Below are 16636 nucleotides of genomic sequence, written 5' to 3'. Positions count from 1 at the left end.
TCTCATTGTGGCTCTGATTGGTGTTTCCTGATAGCTAATGGTGTTGAGCAGCTTTTCGTGTGTTTATTGACCATTTGTGTGTCTTCTTTGGGAAAATATTCAGATATTTTGCCCATTTTTAAATTAGGTTGTCTTTTTATCATTGAGTTGTAAGAGTTCTTTGTATGTTTTAGGTGCAAGCGCCTATCACATCTATGATTTGTAAATATTTTCTCCCATTCTTTGAGTTGTCCCTCACTTTCTCAGTCGTGTCCTTTGAAGCAAAGTTTCTAATTTTAATGAGGTCCAACTTCTCTTTGTTGTTGCTGTTGTTTGTGCTTTTGCTGACATATCTAAGAACTCCTTTCAGTCCAGTGTCATGAAAATTTACTCCTGTGATTTTTCTGAGTCCACAGTTCAGTGCCACTGTTAGGTCCTCGGTTTGTTCTGAGTTACTGTTTGGGTTTGGTGTGAGCGAGGAGTCCACATTCGTGCTTCTGCGGGTGAGTGTCCAGTCCTTCCCTCTTCGCCACCAGTAGTTTAGATGCCTCTTCCCTCCGTCAAGCGCTTCTGTCACCGAGGCGTGGAACGTGTTTTATGTTTGTCATGTCCTTGTATTTCCTTTGTTGAGGTGTCTGCACGTCTCCCCCCCCCCCCCACACACACACTCTTTAGTGGAGTAGTGGCATTTGTTGTTGTGTTCCTCTTAAGAGCTCTTTCTGGGGCGCCTGGGTGGCTCAGCTGTTAAGCATCTGCCTTTGGCTCACATCGTGATCCCAGGGTCCTGGGATCGAGCCCTGCATCGGGCTCCCTGCTCAGTGGGGAGCCTGCTTTTCCGTCTCCCACTCCCCCTGCTTGTGTTCCCTCTCTCGCTGTCTCTCTGTCTCTCTGCCAAATAAATAAATAAAATCTTAAAAAAAAAAAAGAGGTCCTGTCTTTTGACTGTTTCTACTTCTCAAAAACCACAATTTTTTTCCTCAGTTTTTTTACTTTTTAAACTTTACTCTTTATGTTGTTTTACCTTTATTCTAAAAATAGTCTTTATTTTTTTTAGTACTTTTATCAACTTTAACCTGTGTTTATTCACTTCAATTCACCTGGAATTTATATTTACGGTGATTTAAGGATCGCATATTGCTGCTGCCACTCTCCAGTTTGAGAACCACCTTATGATACACTAATTTCGTGTATACATGTGTCTTTTTCCAGACTTACAAATGAAGAAGTCTATCGCTTTATAGTTTTAGCATCTGGCAGAATAGGTTTCCCTGTTCTTCTTACCAGTTTTTAGAATTTTCTTGGCTATTGAATAAAATGTATACGTTTCTTTTGGGCAGATTTACAACATGGCAGGGTTTTTGTTTTGTTTTGTTTAAAGGGAGGTTCTTGTCTGAACATTTTCATCCGTTCTCAGGCCCGCCTGGGCGGTGAGCCCCTAACAGAGGAGTTGGTAGCATGTGAAGGGTGTTTCTGATGGATTTCGGGACACTTGCAGTTCATGCAGCCCCTTTGTCTCACCAGCTCCCAGTCTGAGAGCAGAGGCACTTGACTCTGCCCTGCCTTTGTCAGCACCTTGCCAAGTGGACTGGCCCCGTACAGGCCTATAGAGTCATCGGGCGGGCCAAACACAAGTACCCAAGGCGCGTCTTCTGTCCTCTTTTGCCCGAGACACATGTTTACCATGTGTGGAGCTCATTAAAGCATCTACTGTTAAACGTGTGCCTTGGACTTTCCAAAACTGTGCTCTTTTGACATGTTGAGCTTTCAAATTACAGTCAGTATAGTTGAAAAAGTGCTATTAAGAACATCCCAAATGAGAATCAGTGTGTTAATCTTTAGTAACCTAAAAGCAGTAAGTTTATAATTTAATTGTGAGTTTAGGCGTTTCAGCTGACTTTTTCATGATTTATATTTTTGTATGTTGCATTTCTGTATTTTAAGAAATAGGACAGCTGGCCTGGTCTCTTCAACAAATCAGCATCATGAAAAAATAAAGGGGGAGGGAAGTAATACATGAACCTTAAAAACAACCACCAAATGTGGGGCGTGGGCCTTAATTGGGTCCTGTTTCTGCAGACCAACTCTAAAAGACACTTTTTGGACAACTAGAGAAATTTGCATTAATAAGTATTAATGAATATTAAGGAATTGTTCACTTTGTTAGGTGTGGTAATGGTATCCTTTCCTGTCTACGTTTCTGTACATTTAATATTTTTGTAAATGCAACAGAGAGAAGCCTGAACAAGGGTCCTCTTCCATTTCTCCATTCCTGTGGATTTCTGATTGGACTTTCTGTCTGTGGGAATACCCCAATCAAGGAGGGGACTTTGAATATTGGTAGTGAATGCTGCTGGGGGCATAGTCAAAGGCTGCTTGTAAAAGCTGTATTTTAAGTTGCAAGAGAAGGGGGCGGGGAGTGTAGTTCATGTTGAGCAATGGGAGATTGGATAAATGAATGTATAGCCATGTGCTCATTACAAATCATGCTGTCATATTGTATGAAACAACTTAATGATACGGGACAGAGCCTAGAGTAAACACCAAGTCGTATGTGTCTGAGTGAGTATGTGATAGAAGACTGTTGATTGTGGTTCATACGTATGCATGTATGTAGAAGAAAAGACTGCAAGAAGGAAAACCTGTCAGCCCTTTAAGAGTGGACTTCTGGATGTTGGGATTTCAGGTGTTATTTCATTCATAGCTCTGTTGCTTTTCAGATTTTCTGCAGCATGCTTACCCTACTTTTACATGGGGAAACATCAATGTAAGGAGGGAGGGGTTCTCTTCTCCTGGGAGTTAGTGCTTCTCAGCGTGCTCTGCCCCGCAGCTTGGAATTTTCTTTTGCCTTGCACCCTGGTTAGGCTTCCCGGAGTCGTGCTCCTGAGGAGGCCTTGCAGCTTTTCTACGTACTTATTTTCTGAGTTCTCATAAAGATAAAACCACAACAAAACTCTGTAACTTTTTAAAAAGGAGCTTTGATTCGTTAATAAATATTTGTATAGGTTTTTTTTCTCCTAATTGCAGGTAGGTAGTTTTGATGCTTCATATGAAAAGTCAGAGAGGTGGTGTACTTTGGGGGAGGCAGTCAGTGCTGTGAGGTGGAGCTGGGAGCTGTGGGGTCAGAGCATGAGACAGGGTTAGGAACCCCTGCGCTGTGGATTCTGTTGTTGCACATTAGGAATGTCACATTCCTCTCACTTCGTAAGTTTCTTTGGTAAGTTTTTGAAGGACGTTGGCAGTCTGTAAAGAATAAGAAGACTCCACAGGTCACCTTTCCCATTCTCTTTGCTGTCAGGAGGTGTGGTCGGCCTTGCTCGTTAGTTTGAAAGGATGAGAGCAGTTAAATTCTATCTCTGTACCTTAGCAGATCATGGAATACTTTTTGAAAAAATTGTCAGAGATCTGAGTTGAAATTTTAATAGAAGGCAGAGCATTTCCTGCGCATTAACGGCTGTATGGAAGCATCGTCTTACGGATGTGTGTCACTTTATTCTTTGAGGAGAGGTCGGGAGTGAAGCAAGCACTGTCCTGGTCGTGAGACGGTGGACTCCGCTGTGTGTGTGGCCCCAGTTTCAGATGCACTGGGTATTTGCAGTGGGTTGTGATCGGTCAGGCCTCGGTAGTCGTCTTAATCAGGTTGCACCATATGAAGTTGCCAGCATGTGGCCATGTGGGCCTCGCGGAAACAGGAGTTTCTGTGGTTCAAGCTAAGACAGCTCTCAGCGCCTCCTGCACTTGGCTATGTTGTAGAGTAAGTGGGGTTTGGTCACGACAGTTGAGGAATAATAAGCGTCATTTTCTTCTCCGAGATCCTCACACATAAGTGAATTTTAATCAGCCTTCTGAGTTGGATTGTTTCTGTGTTTCTGCATCTTTCTTAAAATTGCTGATGAATTAAAGAGAACCATACCAGCTGCCTTCTCTCTGTGGCCAGTATTACCCGTCAGCTTTCACGGTAGCTTGAAAAATAATGAATGTGAATTAGACCTCTGAAAGAGTATTAAAATATTTTTATTAATTTGTTTTATTTTAGTCTCAGATGCAGACTTCGGTGGGAATTGTCCCCACACAGGCGATAGCCGCGGGCCCCACTGCAGATCCGGAGAAGCGCAAACTGATACAGCAGCAGCTGGTCCTCCTGCTTCACGCTCATAAGTGTCAGAGACGAGAACAAGCGAATGGAGAGGTTCGGGCCTGCTCTCTCCCACATTGTCGAACCATGAAAAATGTTTTGAATCACATGACACACTGTCAGGCTGGGAAAGCCTGTCAAGGTAAGTGCCGTTTTCTGAAATCCTGGTGGCGTAGCTTAGGATGAAATGTGTCTTCGGTATTCCTCGGGAGTTCTCTTGTTAGTAAGGTTCCTGCAACCTCGATGTTGACACAGCAACCAGGCACAGGCCACTGGCATGCTTAACCTGCTCAGGAAAAAGGTGGTTTGGTTTCCTGATATTCTCTGAGCTTCTGCTGGATGAGGCTGTGCCCTGCCTTTGTTCTCTTCCTCCTTCCTCTGTCACGGAAGACATTTGTCACTTCTTGAGCACTGTCTTTATCATAAATGTCTAGAGCACGGTTTTCCTTTGGGCAGAATGGCACAGGCGCGTGTGCGCACACCCCTCCCCAAACCTAGAGCATCTGTCTTGCAGCTGTCTCACGTGTTCTGACTGCCGGGGCTCCCGCCTTGCTCCTCCACCCTTTCATCTTGAGGCTGGTCAGGATACCAGCGACCTTGTCATCGGCCACAGTCCGTGACACGGGAAGCCGTGTGCACCGTACCATCCCTGCCACCACCTTCCTTCCTTCTTGAGAAGGGGGTGAATCAGGCGCATCATGTGCTCCCTTCCCCCTCTTCTCTGGCGGACACCTCAAGTCTGCAGAAGAAAGTGTTTCTTACTAACAACTATACTTTCTTTCATCTTTATCCTCCTTCTTTCTCTTCTTACTTGTGCTCCTAGACCTTGGGGGGAATCTCTCCCTGACCTCCGTCTCTCTCCCTTTGTGACCTTTACCCCAGCATAACCGTGATCCTGATGGAGAAGCAGAAGAGAGTCATGCTAGACCTTTAGAAAGAAATCACAGTGCCTCAGTATGGAGTGACAATGAAGGCTCAGAGTAACCGCTAGGTTGAGTCACCCTCTCACGTACTTAGAAAAGTGCCCGGCGTCCCGTTTAAAATCTCCCCAGACCTCTCATTTGCTTCTCTGTATGTATTTCTTGAACTATAGTGTTAAGATGGTTTCATCCTTCAACATAATGTAGAATTTATATTTTCACTAGTGACATGACATAATTATTATTTGTCCTAACTTTCATTCCACTTGTTCAGTATTGCAAGTCAGATAGTTTTTGTTTTGTTTTTGTTTTGTGGGCCGAACCTTAATCACCATCATCCATGACATTGCTTCTGTGGGAAATTTGTGTTTAGAATTCTCAACAGTCGACTTACAAACGTTTTGGAAAACATCCTGTTTGTAAGTTGAGGACTGCCTGTACTGTGTTATGGTTACACTTGTTACCATTTTCTTATGGAATCTGGCATTATAATTTAGGTATAATTGAAAGTGTGACGATCTGGATAGAAAAATAACATCTCGTTGTTTTTCTGGTCATAGTTGCCCATTGTGCATCTTCACGACAAATCATCTCTCATTGGAAGAACTGCACACGACATGACTGTCCTGTTTGCCTCCCTTTGAAAAATGCCAGTGACAAGCGAAACCAACAAAGTAAGTGAGCATTGGGGGTAGAGAAGCTCGGAGGTGAGAACAGCTACTTGGAAAGAGAGTGTGGGAGAGAAGGTAGGAAGCAGGGCAGAGATCACGAGCACAAGGTCTAGAGGCGAGCAGAGACACGGAGGCGGAGCTGCACTGCGACACCAGGGGGAAGCTGAGCTTAGCCAGAGACGGATTCTCAGTGTGCACAGGGCCCAGGGCCTCTCCGGGATCTCGTCCCCACCCCTGCACACACACACACCAGAATTGGCAGCAGCGGAGCAGTGCAGAGGAGGGTTGCTGTGACCACAGAGCAGACGTGACGAGGCTTCCTCAGTATCTTGAGGTTTGAATGTCGCATCACTATAATGGCAGTGACTTCCAAGGGGGTGGGGAAATAGAGGGGACACTTACTTTGGAATTGAAACGCCTTATCCTAAAGTAAGTTTGGAGAGGGCTGTGTTATGGAAGAGTCAGGCAGGCAGGGGCAGTACAAAGTGCCACATGTAGACACTTGGGAGGTTTGCCCTCCTCCGTGCAGAGGCAGTTCCCAGACCTGTTTGTGTAACTAACTATTTATTCAGCACAGATTGAGAGTCTCTGCCCCAGGACTGGCTGCATCCTGACCATTCCCATCATTTTGTTGTCTTTCGAGCCATCTGTGTAGCCCTTAGCTGGTCAGCGGAGCCGAGGCCCCGGCTCAGGAGGCTGGAGTGTGGCTGCCTGGGGGATCCCTGCCCTCTCTAGGCATCAGAGCAGGGAAAGGATGAGCATCTCTTCCAGTTTTAAGTCCTTTCCTGTCACTTCAGAGGTAAAACTGTGGTCTTTAGGTGTGTCCCTCGTTTGGACACATAGGACGTGCCTTCTGGTGCAATGCCACCCCTCTGGCTGGAGCTGCTCCCCGCGGCCTCCAGCACCACACAGTCTTGCTCATCCTCCATCTCGTCTGTGCCATCTTGTTTGTAGTTGCGTGTTCATCGCTCTCATCCTTCTTGATCATCTGCCTCGAGACCCCACTGCTGCCTGGAGAGCCTGTGCAGCTGTCTCTCTGTTCGTCTCCTTGGGGCACGGGGCACGGTGGAAGGCACGCTGTTCCTAAGAGTGCCGTGGCTGCTGCACCAGTGACGCCGGGGGCGTCCCTCCCGAGTGGCCGGCCACTTATGGGCCCATCGTCTTCCCTCCCTGCAGAAGGACTCACGCTAAGTTTCCTTTAAAAAGGCACTTTCCTAAATCAGCTAAATTTTTCTTTGACCACAACTGGAATTAATACATGGTTTTCCAGGACCTCTCTTACATGAAGTGAAGTTCTAGGGATCTAGGGCTTTCAGAACCACCACGTATTTGGGACAGCAGTTCTGTTGGTATAAGCCTGTTTTTCCTCACAGTTAGTGTAAAACTGTTTTTTTAACTAGTATATTGTGGTGGTTAAATTTTCTTGTGTTTCAGGACACGTTTCAGTAACAAGCTTTTTAAGTGCCAAAATATTCATTCCATGAATAATAAGTTAGGATTTCATTCTGAACTTCTCATTTGGGGGTGTGGCTTTTCTGGGACCTTTTGTTTTCAGTATGTGTTGCCATGACAATGTTAAACTTTTATGATTTCTCTTTTTAAGAAACACTTATGCGGTTTTTGTTTTAAAAAAGAAAAGAAATAATATGTGGGTTTTTTCTTTTCCAACACCCTTACGACTGCCGGAATGTTGTGACAGTTGATCAGTGTGCGCTCTGAAGTGGTAAACCACAGCGTTTCCACTAGTCAGACTGTGAGGTGTCGCCAGGGTGATTTCATAACGTAAAGTCACCGGGAATATTTAGATTAACTTTATGCGAGGTTCTGGTAACTTTTTTGTAAAAGAAATGAAAGCACTTATGTAAGAAATGGTTAAATACTTCTCAAATTAGGTTTCGGCCCTGAGTGTACTCTTCTAGCTCTCTCTAGCACTGTGGTTTTCTGAGGGCAGAAGGTTGATCTGGTGGGTGAGAAACTTCCAGCAGTGTGCTTCTGTAAGTGTGTGCTCTTCCTCCTCCCCTGAAGCTGATTGTGCTGGCGGTGTGTGCCCATGGGGTTAGGCAGCGGGGAGGAAGTGTGGGTCCAGCCCTCTGACAGCTTCAAGTCAGCGGCCAGAGTCAGAGTATAGACATTGCAGCGATGTGACAGTTGTGCCACAGGAAGGAGGGGAGGACCCTCACGTGCTGGAGGGCAGGGCTTGATGGAGCCCGATTCCAATACAGTAACGATGGCAGGACACTCCAGACAGCGCAGTGTCTGCACAACCGGCATGGACTCAGAGATTCCCGTGCAAGTGAGGGGATTTGGGGAGAGAGGGAGTGTTTGTGGCAAGAGGTTTGGGGCCCCTGGGGGCTGCCGGGAGACTCACCGTGCTTGCCAAGGCTGTGCTTTGCCGGCAGGTTTCCTACAGATGTGCACACACTCCACTGCCTCACTTCTTCCGTGGATGTCTCTGCTGAGAGAACCTACCGGCATCATCCGTGAAACTAAGCTATACCATTGGTTACCTTTGTGGCCTATGTTGAGATTTTGTTTGATTTTTGAGTTGTCTTCTTGAGATTGTGTTATCACTGATATTGGGCTATCCTTCCCTTACAGAAATAATCAGATTTTATTGAATAATTAGAACTTTTCAACGTATACACCTAATGTCACTTCTGCCATCTGACTGGCAAAAATTCCAGTGCACAGGGCTGTGTGAACACAAGACCGAATTCCCTATGTGAATTCCTGTTGCCTCATCAGGGGGCTTCTTGCTATTCAAAGTAGAGTCGTCAGATGAGGCTGCACAGGCAGAGACGCAGAAGCTCAAGCCCTATCCCAGACGTCCTCTGTTAGAATCTGCATTTCAGCAAGTTCCTGGGTGACACTATGCACAGTAACAGCTGAGATGTGCAGCCCCGGAAGCCTTGAAGGGCTAGGTGTTTGTCCCAGAGCCCTCGACAAGTATTGAGTCACTCTGGGGAAATCATGGGTTTCCCGACTCAGAATCCCATAAGGATTGTCAAAATCAGTGTGGCAGGATCACCCTCCTCGCCAGGCCAAACCCAGTCACTGCCCGCAGCCGCCTTAATGCGGGCCAAGCTCCGCAGCATGACAATGGGGGGTGTCTAAGTCAGCAGTCCTCTGGTCCAGCGTTTGCATACCTCCACGGGCTTGACCCTCACTACCTAGTCTGGCTGTCTGTTGCGATTTTAAGCGCCTGTGATTGTGAAGCACCTTCCTTCATGACGTGAGTGCAGATCTCCTTGCTTAAATCTTCGATTCATGGAGCAGCCTGCTCTGGGGCCCAGCGAGTGTTTGTTGGACAGGCCCTTGCTCCACCCGAGAGCCCTTCAGAGACTCTTGCATGCCTCTCGTAACGGCCTGTGCTTGGGATGGGGAGCAGAGGTTGCGGTGGAACTCAAATGGCTGTAACGGTAGAGCTATAGGCTTGTCTGCCCCTAATTTAAGTACCCAACAGTCAGTGGTGATGTATTTCAAAGTAGCTTTTGCCTTGCTCTTCTGGGTCCCACAGTGTTGCCCCTCCTCAGTTGTTTGGCTTCGGAAGAAAACCTGTTGCATGCCTTGTGTTCCTGCTCGATGGTGGCTGTGCTGGAGGTCCGGCTCTGGGCCTTAGGTGTTCTTGCTTGTCCTGCCCTGCGCCGTGCACAGGAAGATGCTGGAGGGGCACCAGACTGTCTCCATCAGTAGAACATGTTACTCTTGAAATCGGGTTTATGAGTTAGAGCCCCACATGGGGTGTAGTCATTGTTTGTTAAAAAAAAAAAAAAAGAGGAGGAGGAGGAAGATGCTAGAAAGGAAGGCCGTCCTGGTGCACGCAGCATCTGGGAGGCACAGTGGCGTGGAAGCCACTCTGCAGAGATGTCTGCAGGTCTGAGTTAATTCCAGCATGACTTTTTCAGTAGAAATCTAAGCGGTGACTAGTTATTAGCTGCTTTGGCTGCTTCGTGGTAAATCTCCCACTGCACTGACGAAGGTTTGAAATTTAGTTTGTCCATTTTCATTGGATTTTCACATCGAGTCCAGTTTTACTGAGAACAGCTGGGGACTTGAGTGTTTGCAGTGTGCTCTGGACGCAGGACCTGTTAGTGGAGCAGTCTCAGCTCTCTCGGAGGGAAGACTGCCCTGGACCTATGTGGAAAGTGGCAGGTGGGTCCTGAAAAGAGCCCACTGGAAAACTTGGCCTTTTATTTCCTGGGTCACGGGCTCCCAACTTAGCTGCAGCAGGGGAGTGGTGAGGCAGTGGAGATGTTGGGGGTATCTCGAAGATGTGCTGCAGGTGGGAATGCCACTAACGCAGAGGGATTGCTGTATTGAGACACTGTGTGAGGGGACAGACTGTATGAAATAGAGCATGAAGCTCTAAGAAAGGAAAGAAGATGTAAAAATGGGAAAAAGAGCAAGAGGCTTTGACATTTAAAGAGGTAGATGTCGATAATGTGTAAAATTCATGAATGCGGAAGGCCTCCTTCTCAGTGATGCCCGATAAATGAGCGCTGCTGCTCCAGCGCTCCTCAATTTCGCTCAGCCCCGAGGCCTGCGGTGCTGCGTGCCGGGAGGGCCCTGGGAAGGCCGCGTGCTCTGCCACAGCGCCCTGAACTCGGCAGGGCCTTCCCAGGGCTGTGTGCTTGGCACCGTGCGTGGCCTATACGCTTGAGCCACATGCTGGTCCTGCCTTCAGGGATTGTACAGGGATGACGACGTGAGCACGGTTTTCTCCCTCCAGGAGCCGGAGCTGCCGTGACTTAGGGGATTATTAGGTGAATGCGTTCTCTCTCCCGGCACCCCCTGTGCTCCCTGAGTGCAGACTTTGTGCTCTGGTCCTGGAGCCTCGGCAAGTGCCCCACATAGTCCACCTGTGGACTGAGTGAGTGAGTGTGTGAGGTAGAAAAGCCCAGAGAGAAGCAGGGGCCCAGTAGGCATTGTGGGAATTGCAGGAAGCCTTACTGACACCCGAGAGATTGGGAAGACTTCTAGGAGAGATGGTAGTGTTTCGGGCACACAGAACAGAGTTTAAACAGAATTCCCTTTTACCTGATGACTCCTCTTTCAACCAGTCTTCACCCCTATAGTAAACGTCTGCATTCCCTTTCCCTGAGGTACTTGTGTCACCCAAAAGTAGCATTTGTCATTTGGACTCAAATTGGACCGTGCTTAAATGTCAGAGCCCTTTTTTACTTTCTTGTGCTTTGTTTTCCGTGCCTCTGAATTGTTAGGATTATCAAGTACCAAATGCTTACTTGTCTTCTGATCGGTAATGTGTGTTTTTTAATAAAAAACCACAAAAATGTTTATTTTTTAAGGAAATAATGCTTTTAGGAAATAAATGCTTGTAGGAAATAAATGTTTTTAACACAAGTACAAATACAGTGACCATGTCAGCATCTTCCATGGGAGGCTCTGGCTTCCCCATATATGGCCTTTGGCTTGGGAGTGGCATTCGCCCTAAGGTGGGGCATTTTGATGGAAAGGATGGCATTGGGGGCTGGGTGGATCAAAGTGGAATATAGTAGGAAAAGTTATTTCTTCACCCTGAACAGAAGGCCACCTAGACACCCTCTTTCTTTAAATTCTTCTCCACAATTCATGTGTATGTAGCAAATATAGTCTGGGTCTGTTGTTTCTTAGACCAGTAGATAGGAAAATAAACCATCTTACCATGATTACTTCCTTTTTAACATCAGAGTGTTGTGTTGTGTTTTGTTTTTTAAGTAGGCTCCATGCCCAGTGTGGAGCGCAACGCAGGGCTTGAACTCAAAACCCTGAGGTCAAGACCTGAGCTGAGGAGATCAAGAGTCTGATGCTCAACCGACTAAACCACCCAGGCGCCCCTAACATCAGAGTTCTTTTAGAAAATCTGGCCTGTCAGTTTTAGGAACATGGTGGACACATGTTGAAAGTTTGGAGGGGGGAGTATTAACTATTAGAGAAAATTCTTTTAAAGAAATCATACATGACTTAAGCTACACACTTGTCATGAAGTGTACCTTGGGAATTGCTTTTCATTTATAATAATGAGGTGCTTGGTGTGTATAATTGTGTCTAATGAGCGTTAATGAGTTTGAGATCTGAATATCCTTATTAGAAAAGTTAATAGTATGGAATGTGTAATTACCAAGATTTTTTTTTTTACACATTTAGCTTTAATTAAAATGCTCTGATAAGTATGTGAATTGTTTATGTTGTAGTTGCATGGTTGAATGTGAGAATATTATGATTACATGTAATTGTCTGAATATGAAAGGAAAGCTTTGTGATAGTGCTTAATGTGTCAAAGATGCTATGTTATAGTATCAGTTTTATAAGCTGCTATTTATAACATGACTCTAAAGTTTGGGGAAGTTGGAAAGAAGGGAAATCTTAAGCATTAGAATAAATAGTAGGACATACAACTTCTGCCTTATGGTAAGTGCTCACCAAACAAGGACATTTGAATGGTTGGACAGAGGGATAAGTTGAACTTGAAGTGACCAAGGAGATGCAAATTTGGGGTCAGATCTGTGAACTTTGAAGTCCTTAGGAATGGGGTTCTCTGTGTTGCTACAGATTTTCCTTTTTTCTTTGGGATTGACCCCAGTAGATGGTGGAGTCCCGGGAGGGAGTGCCCTGCAAGCCATCAGCAGGCCAGGTAGTGGACGCTAAGGACGGTGCATGAGGCTATGCCAGTTCCTGAAACTCAGTGGTACTGAGATGAAGCCTGGATAAATAGAAATCCTTGCAGAATCAGCACGCCTCCTTCCATCCATGAATCTTAGCTAGACCAGTCAGTCAGGTACAGAATTTCTTGAGCAGCTTCAGAGAGCCAGATGGCTTAGCATGGCGCCTTCCTGCATAGGAAACCGTAGGAAAGAAAGGTTTGGTGTTAATGCCATTGTACAGATAAGTTGCAAGGAATTAAAATTTTGGCGTTAGATTATGTCCTAGATTTATTAATAAGTAACAAAACTGACCAACTGGATATCACCTCTTCCCTTTCTTTAATCTTCTGTACCTGTGCAGGTGAGCAGTGAAGGACCCCAGGGAAGGTGGCAGCCGGAGGGGGTCCCCTTAGTTCATGTCAGTGATGGCAGATTAACGCCCCCGCCAAGTCAGAACACTTTCTGTTATCACGTGTTTGCCACTCCCCTGAAACGGACTTCTGAGTCTCTAGAGCTCATCCATAATTTTCACTAAGTGACCTCTGATTTTGTGATCTGTTGCTCTGTAAGATCAGAGCTTGACTTTCCTTCAGGTGTTTGCTCCTCAAGCACTGCTGTGCAGAACGGCTGACTAGCCCGGGCCCCTTTGCTCTGCACAACTCCGTTCCCAGTGGTCTTGTTCTCTTGCCTCATGACATACGTAGTCAGTCTGTTGGTGAAATTGTACTTGCTTCTTAGTAGCTTGTCAGTCATTTGTGGGCTTTCCCTTTTACTTAACCTTTTTCCTTTGTCTGTCTGTTTGTTGTTATAGCCATCCTGGGGTCTCCAGCTAGTGGGATTCAGAACACGATTGGTTCTGTTGGCACAGGCCAGCAGAATGCTGCGTCTTTAAGTAACCCAAATCCCATAGACCCCAGCTCCATGCAGCGCGCGTACGCTGCCCTCGGACTCCCCTACCTGAACCAGCCCCAGACACAGCTGCAGCCTCAGGTCCCCGGCCAGCAACCAGCACAGCCTCCAACTCACCAGCAGATGAGGACCCTCAACCCCCTGGGTAGGTGCCGGAGCGCTCGGGAACTTGTTTGTCCAGTGCAGCAGCAGGAATGACAAGTCCTTCTGGAACCCAAGGCTGTCTACCGTTACTGTTTTGCTTTAAATTCAAATTAATATACGTATAAATGATGATGGTATCTTTTAAGTGCTTGAAATCAAGAACTTCTAGGAAAAGGCTACAGTGTCTGTGCAAGGAAGATGTCACAGGTTTGAGAAAAGAGAAGCATTTGCAAAGGAACCAACATGAGATCCTTGTGCTGCTCCTGTCTGGACATTTTTCATAAGGGGCATTTCTTGCCCCTTATGGCTCAGAATCTCACAAGTTAGAATTACGACTGTCCCACTTATAGACCACTGATCTGGTGGAGAACTCGTAGGTGGCCCACCAGTTCCTGGCGTGTTTTGGTCCCTGGCTAACCCACATCTGGAGGTGAGCAGCCTGGACAAGAGCGGCCTGGCAGGAGTCTCCACAGATACCTCCTGCCTCAGCCTTGTCCCTGGGGCAGGGCTTCCTGCTGTCATCTCAGCTCGTCATTAGCCAGGGTTTGCTCATTCGCTCAAACAGCTCCAGTTTCTGCCATCTCTACATATTGTGTTTTTAACGTTTTTCTTTAAATTGGCAGAATGCTCTTTAAGTGAGCCAAGCAGTTACATCCATCAGGTGAAGCCAAGGTAGTTGTGCTGGTTTGGTTGTTTTCCTAATAAAGTATGTATTTTAACCTTAAAAATGACTCTCTTAAGATTGGCCGATTAAAAACATCTCATTTCTTGCTTTTTGGACAAAACTGCCCTAATGTATATCTAACCTCTAGTGGCCTTGTGACTGGGTTGGAGCCCTCAGACCTGAGTTGTAAGGTGACTCTTCGTCCTATTTGAGGTTATAATTTGGGACAAAACTGTTAACCTCCCTCAGTCCCAACTTTTTCTTACTTTAAAATGAATACCCCTGAAACAAATAATATATTTTATGTTAATTAAAAAATTTTTTTTAAATTTAAAATAAAAATAATAAAATGAATACACAGATGTTATCACTGGCATGTAATTTCTATGATTTTATTTTCTGATATGAAAAGAAAAGTTGACACAAATCTGTGACAGGTCAGTTTAGTTGTTCAGGGCACGATATTAATGAAGCAAGAATAAAAGTCTGAAGCTCGGAAGTGGGATCATGTGTCACGTTCTGCACGGCCACAGAGTACACTTACAGTACCAGCTGGACTCCAGAGAAATGCCTCATTGTGGTTACAAAACGCAGTGAGAAGGAGTCTGCAGCTGAATTTGTACGAGTTGATCGTTACCATTATTGAAAATACAGCTTGCGGAGTTCCTACCGTACTGGCTATTATTATAACTCGTAAGAATCCCTTACTTAGGCGGTGACTTGTTTATGTTATCACAACTTTGAAGTGTATATTATAATTTAGGAGTTGGTTGATTTCTTTCTGTCTTTAAAGGAAATAACCCAATGAACATTCCAGCAGGAGGAATAACAACAGATCAGCAGCCACCAAACTTGATTTCAGAATCAGCTCTTCCAACTTCCCTTGGGGCCACAAAGTAAGACCCGTGTTTCAGTCGGCTCCTGTCTGAGTGTGTGGTCACACATGAAAGGGGGTTGGGAATCACGAAACAGTGATAGTTTCTTACATGTGTGATATCGAAGATAGTATGGAGGGGGGTGCTTTTTTATTATAACTGTAGAGCAGATAATAAACACGGCTTCAGTTTTGTTGTACATACATCACTCAGGCTGTCCTGAGTTTTTAAAAGGCAAGTGCGGTTGAAAAATGAAGCGTATTTGCATCACGTCGGTAGGTGTGGTAAATGTTCTTGCTCTTCCCCTAGTCCACTGATGAACGATGGCTCAAGCCCTGCAAACATTGGGACCCTCAGCACCATACCTACAGCGGCCCCACCTTCCAGCACCGGTGTTCGGAAAGGCTGGCACGAACATGTTACTCAGGACCTGCGGAGCCATCTAGTGCATAAACTGTACGTGCCCGCCTCACCTTTATTCACATATGATGGATATAAGCAGTGTGACAGTTTGCAGTTTCACTGTTGTCTGATTTAATTCCTAAGTGGTCCCTTGGGTCTCAGGTGACGGTGCCCTAGCAGTTGAAGAGGGTCACACGCTTGTTCAGGGAGCCACAGCCACTGCTGGCAGGCCAGAGAATCCGGGGGGGGGGGGGGGTGCGGTGTCAGAGCATCCATGGCTCTGCCCTGCAGGGGGACATGAACTGTTGCCCATGTCATAGAGGTCAAGATTCCTAGTGTGGCCAGACCTTCTGTCCTCTGAGCTCTGACATGCAGCACGGAGCTGGAGTTAGCTCAGAAGCTTTGCCTTGTTTTGTAGCTCAAGATTATAATTGTGGAAGCTCCTGAGAACGGGGGGAATTTGGGCCTGGTGAATACAGAGGGCAGGATAGTGCCACACACAGTATGTTAACAGAAAGGAAGTCAACAGTTAACTTTCTCCACCTACTTAAGTTAAATCGAAAGGGAAATTGATCAGCTTAATTCCCTTGGAGTGTTTTTTTCCTTCATCTTTTTAGTGAAAACTATTTTTGATAAATAGTTTAAAAATTAGGAGTTCAGGGGCCACTGGGTGGCTCAGTCAGTTAGGCATCCAGCTCATGATCTCAGGGTCGAGGGATCAAGCCCAGCATCGAGATCCATGCTCAATGGGGGGTCTGCTTGAGACTCTTTCCCTCTGCCCCTTCCCCTGTTCGCACTCTCTCTCTCTGTCTCTCAAATAAACACATCTTAAAAAAATAAGAGTTTGAAATCATATTATTCTTGAAATGACCTAGGACTTACTGTACATAGCAAAATATTGGTGTGTTTGACATATAGATAAATTGACAGGTCATTGTTGTCTCCAGAAAGTGACTTCATTTGTGTGTTCACGTACTGAGTGAGAGAGAGTTGGCATTTCTCTCAGCAGTATGTTGCGCCCCCATAAGTAGATGGTCTCATTTCTCTCTCTCCATGTCGTCATATATAAAATACCAAGATACTGATGGTGTCTCGAAAGTCTGTTGACAGAGCATGTTGTCCTTGCAGCGTCCAAGCCATCTTTCCAACCCCTGACCCGGCAGCCCTGAAGGACCGCCGCATGGAGAACCTGGTGGCCTACGCCAAGAAAGTGGAGGGGGACATGTACGAGTCTGCCAACAGCAGGGTAGGTTGTCATATGTGCTCCAGCCGTACGGCACCCACAGTGGAAAGAATGGC

The 16636-nt window shown here is 46.0% G+C and overlaps 1 protein-coding gene across 7 annotated transcripts in view; it reads left to right on the top strand.

Annotated features, from left to right (window-relative positions):
- The window catches only part of CREBBP (CREB binding protein), a 121921-nt gene that overhangs the window by 65467 nt on the left and 39818 nt on the right, over window positions 1-16636 (top strand). For all 7 annotated transcript variants that reach the window (XM_026520444.4, XM_044391531.3, XM_048224881.2 and 4 more), the window contains 6 exons: window positions 4013-4253; window positions 5592-5705; window positions 13155-13397; window positions 14854-14956; window positions 15245-15391; window positions 16466-16583. In XM_026520444.4, coding sequence (XP_026376229.1) covers window positions 4013-4253; window positions 5592-5705; window positions 13155-13397; window positions 14854-14956; window positions 15245-15391; window positions 16466-16583 — 966 coding nt within the window. The remainder of the gene's footprint in view (window positions 1-4012; window positions 4254-5591; window positions 5706-13154; window positions 13398-14853; window positions 14957-15244; window positions 15392-16465; window positions 16584-16636) is intronic.

Source organism: Ursus arctos, unplaced genomic scaffold (genome assembly GCF_023065955.2).
Source record: "Ursus arctos isolate Adak ecotype North America unplaced genomic scaffold, UrsArc2.0 scaffold_2, whole genome shotgun sequence".
Taxonomy (NCBI): Eukaryota; Metazoa; Chordata; class Mammalia; order Carnivora; family Ursidae; genus Ursus; species Ursus arctos.
This window is presented reverse-complemented; position numbering and strand designations above follow the sequence as displayed.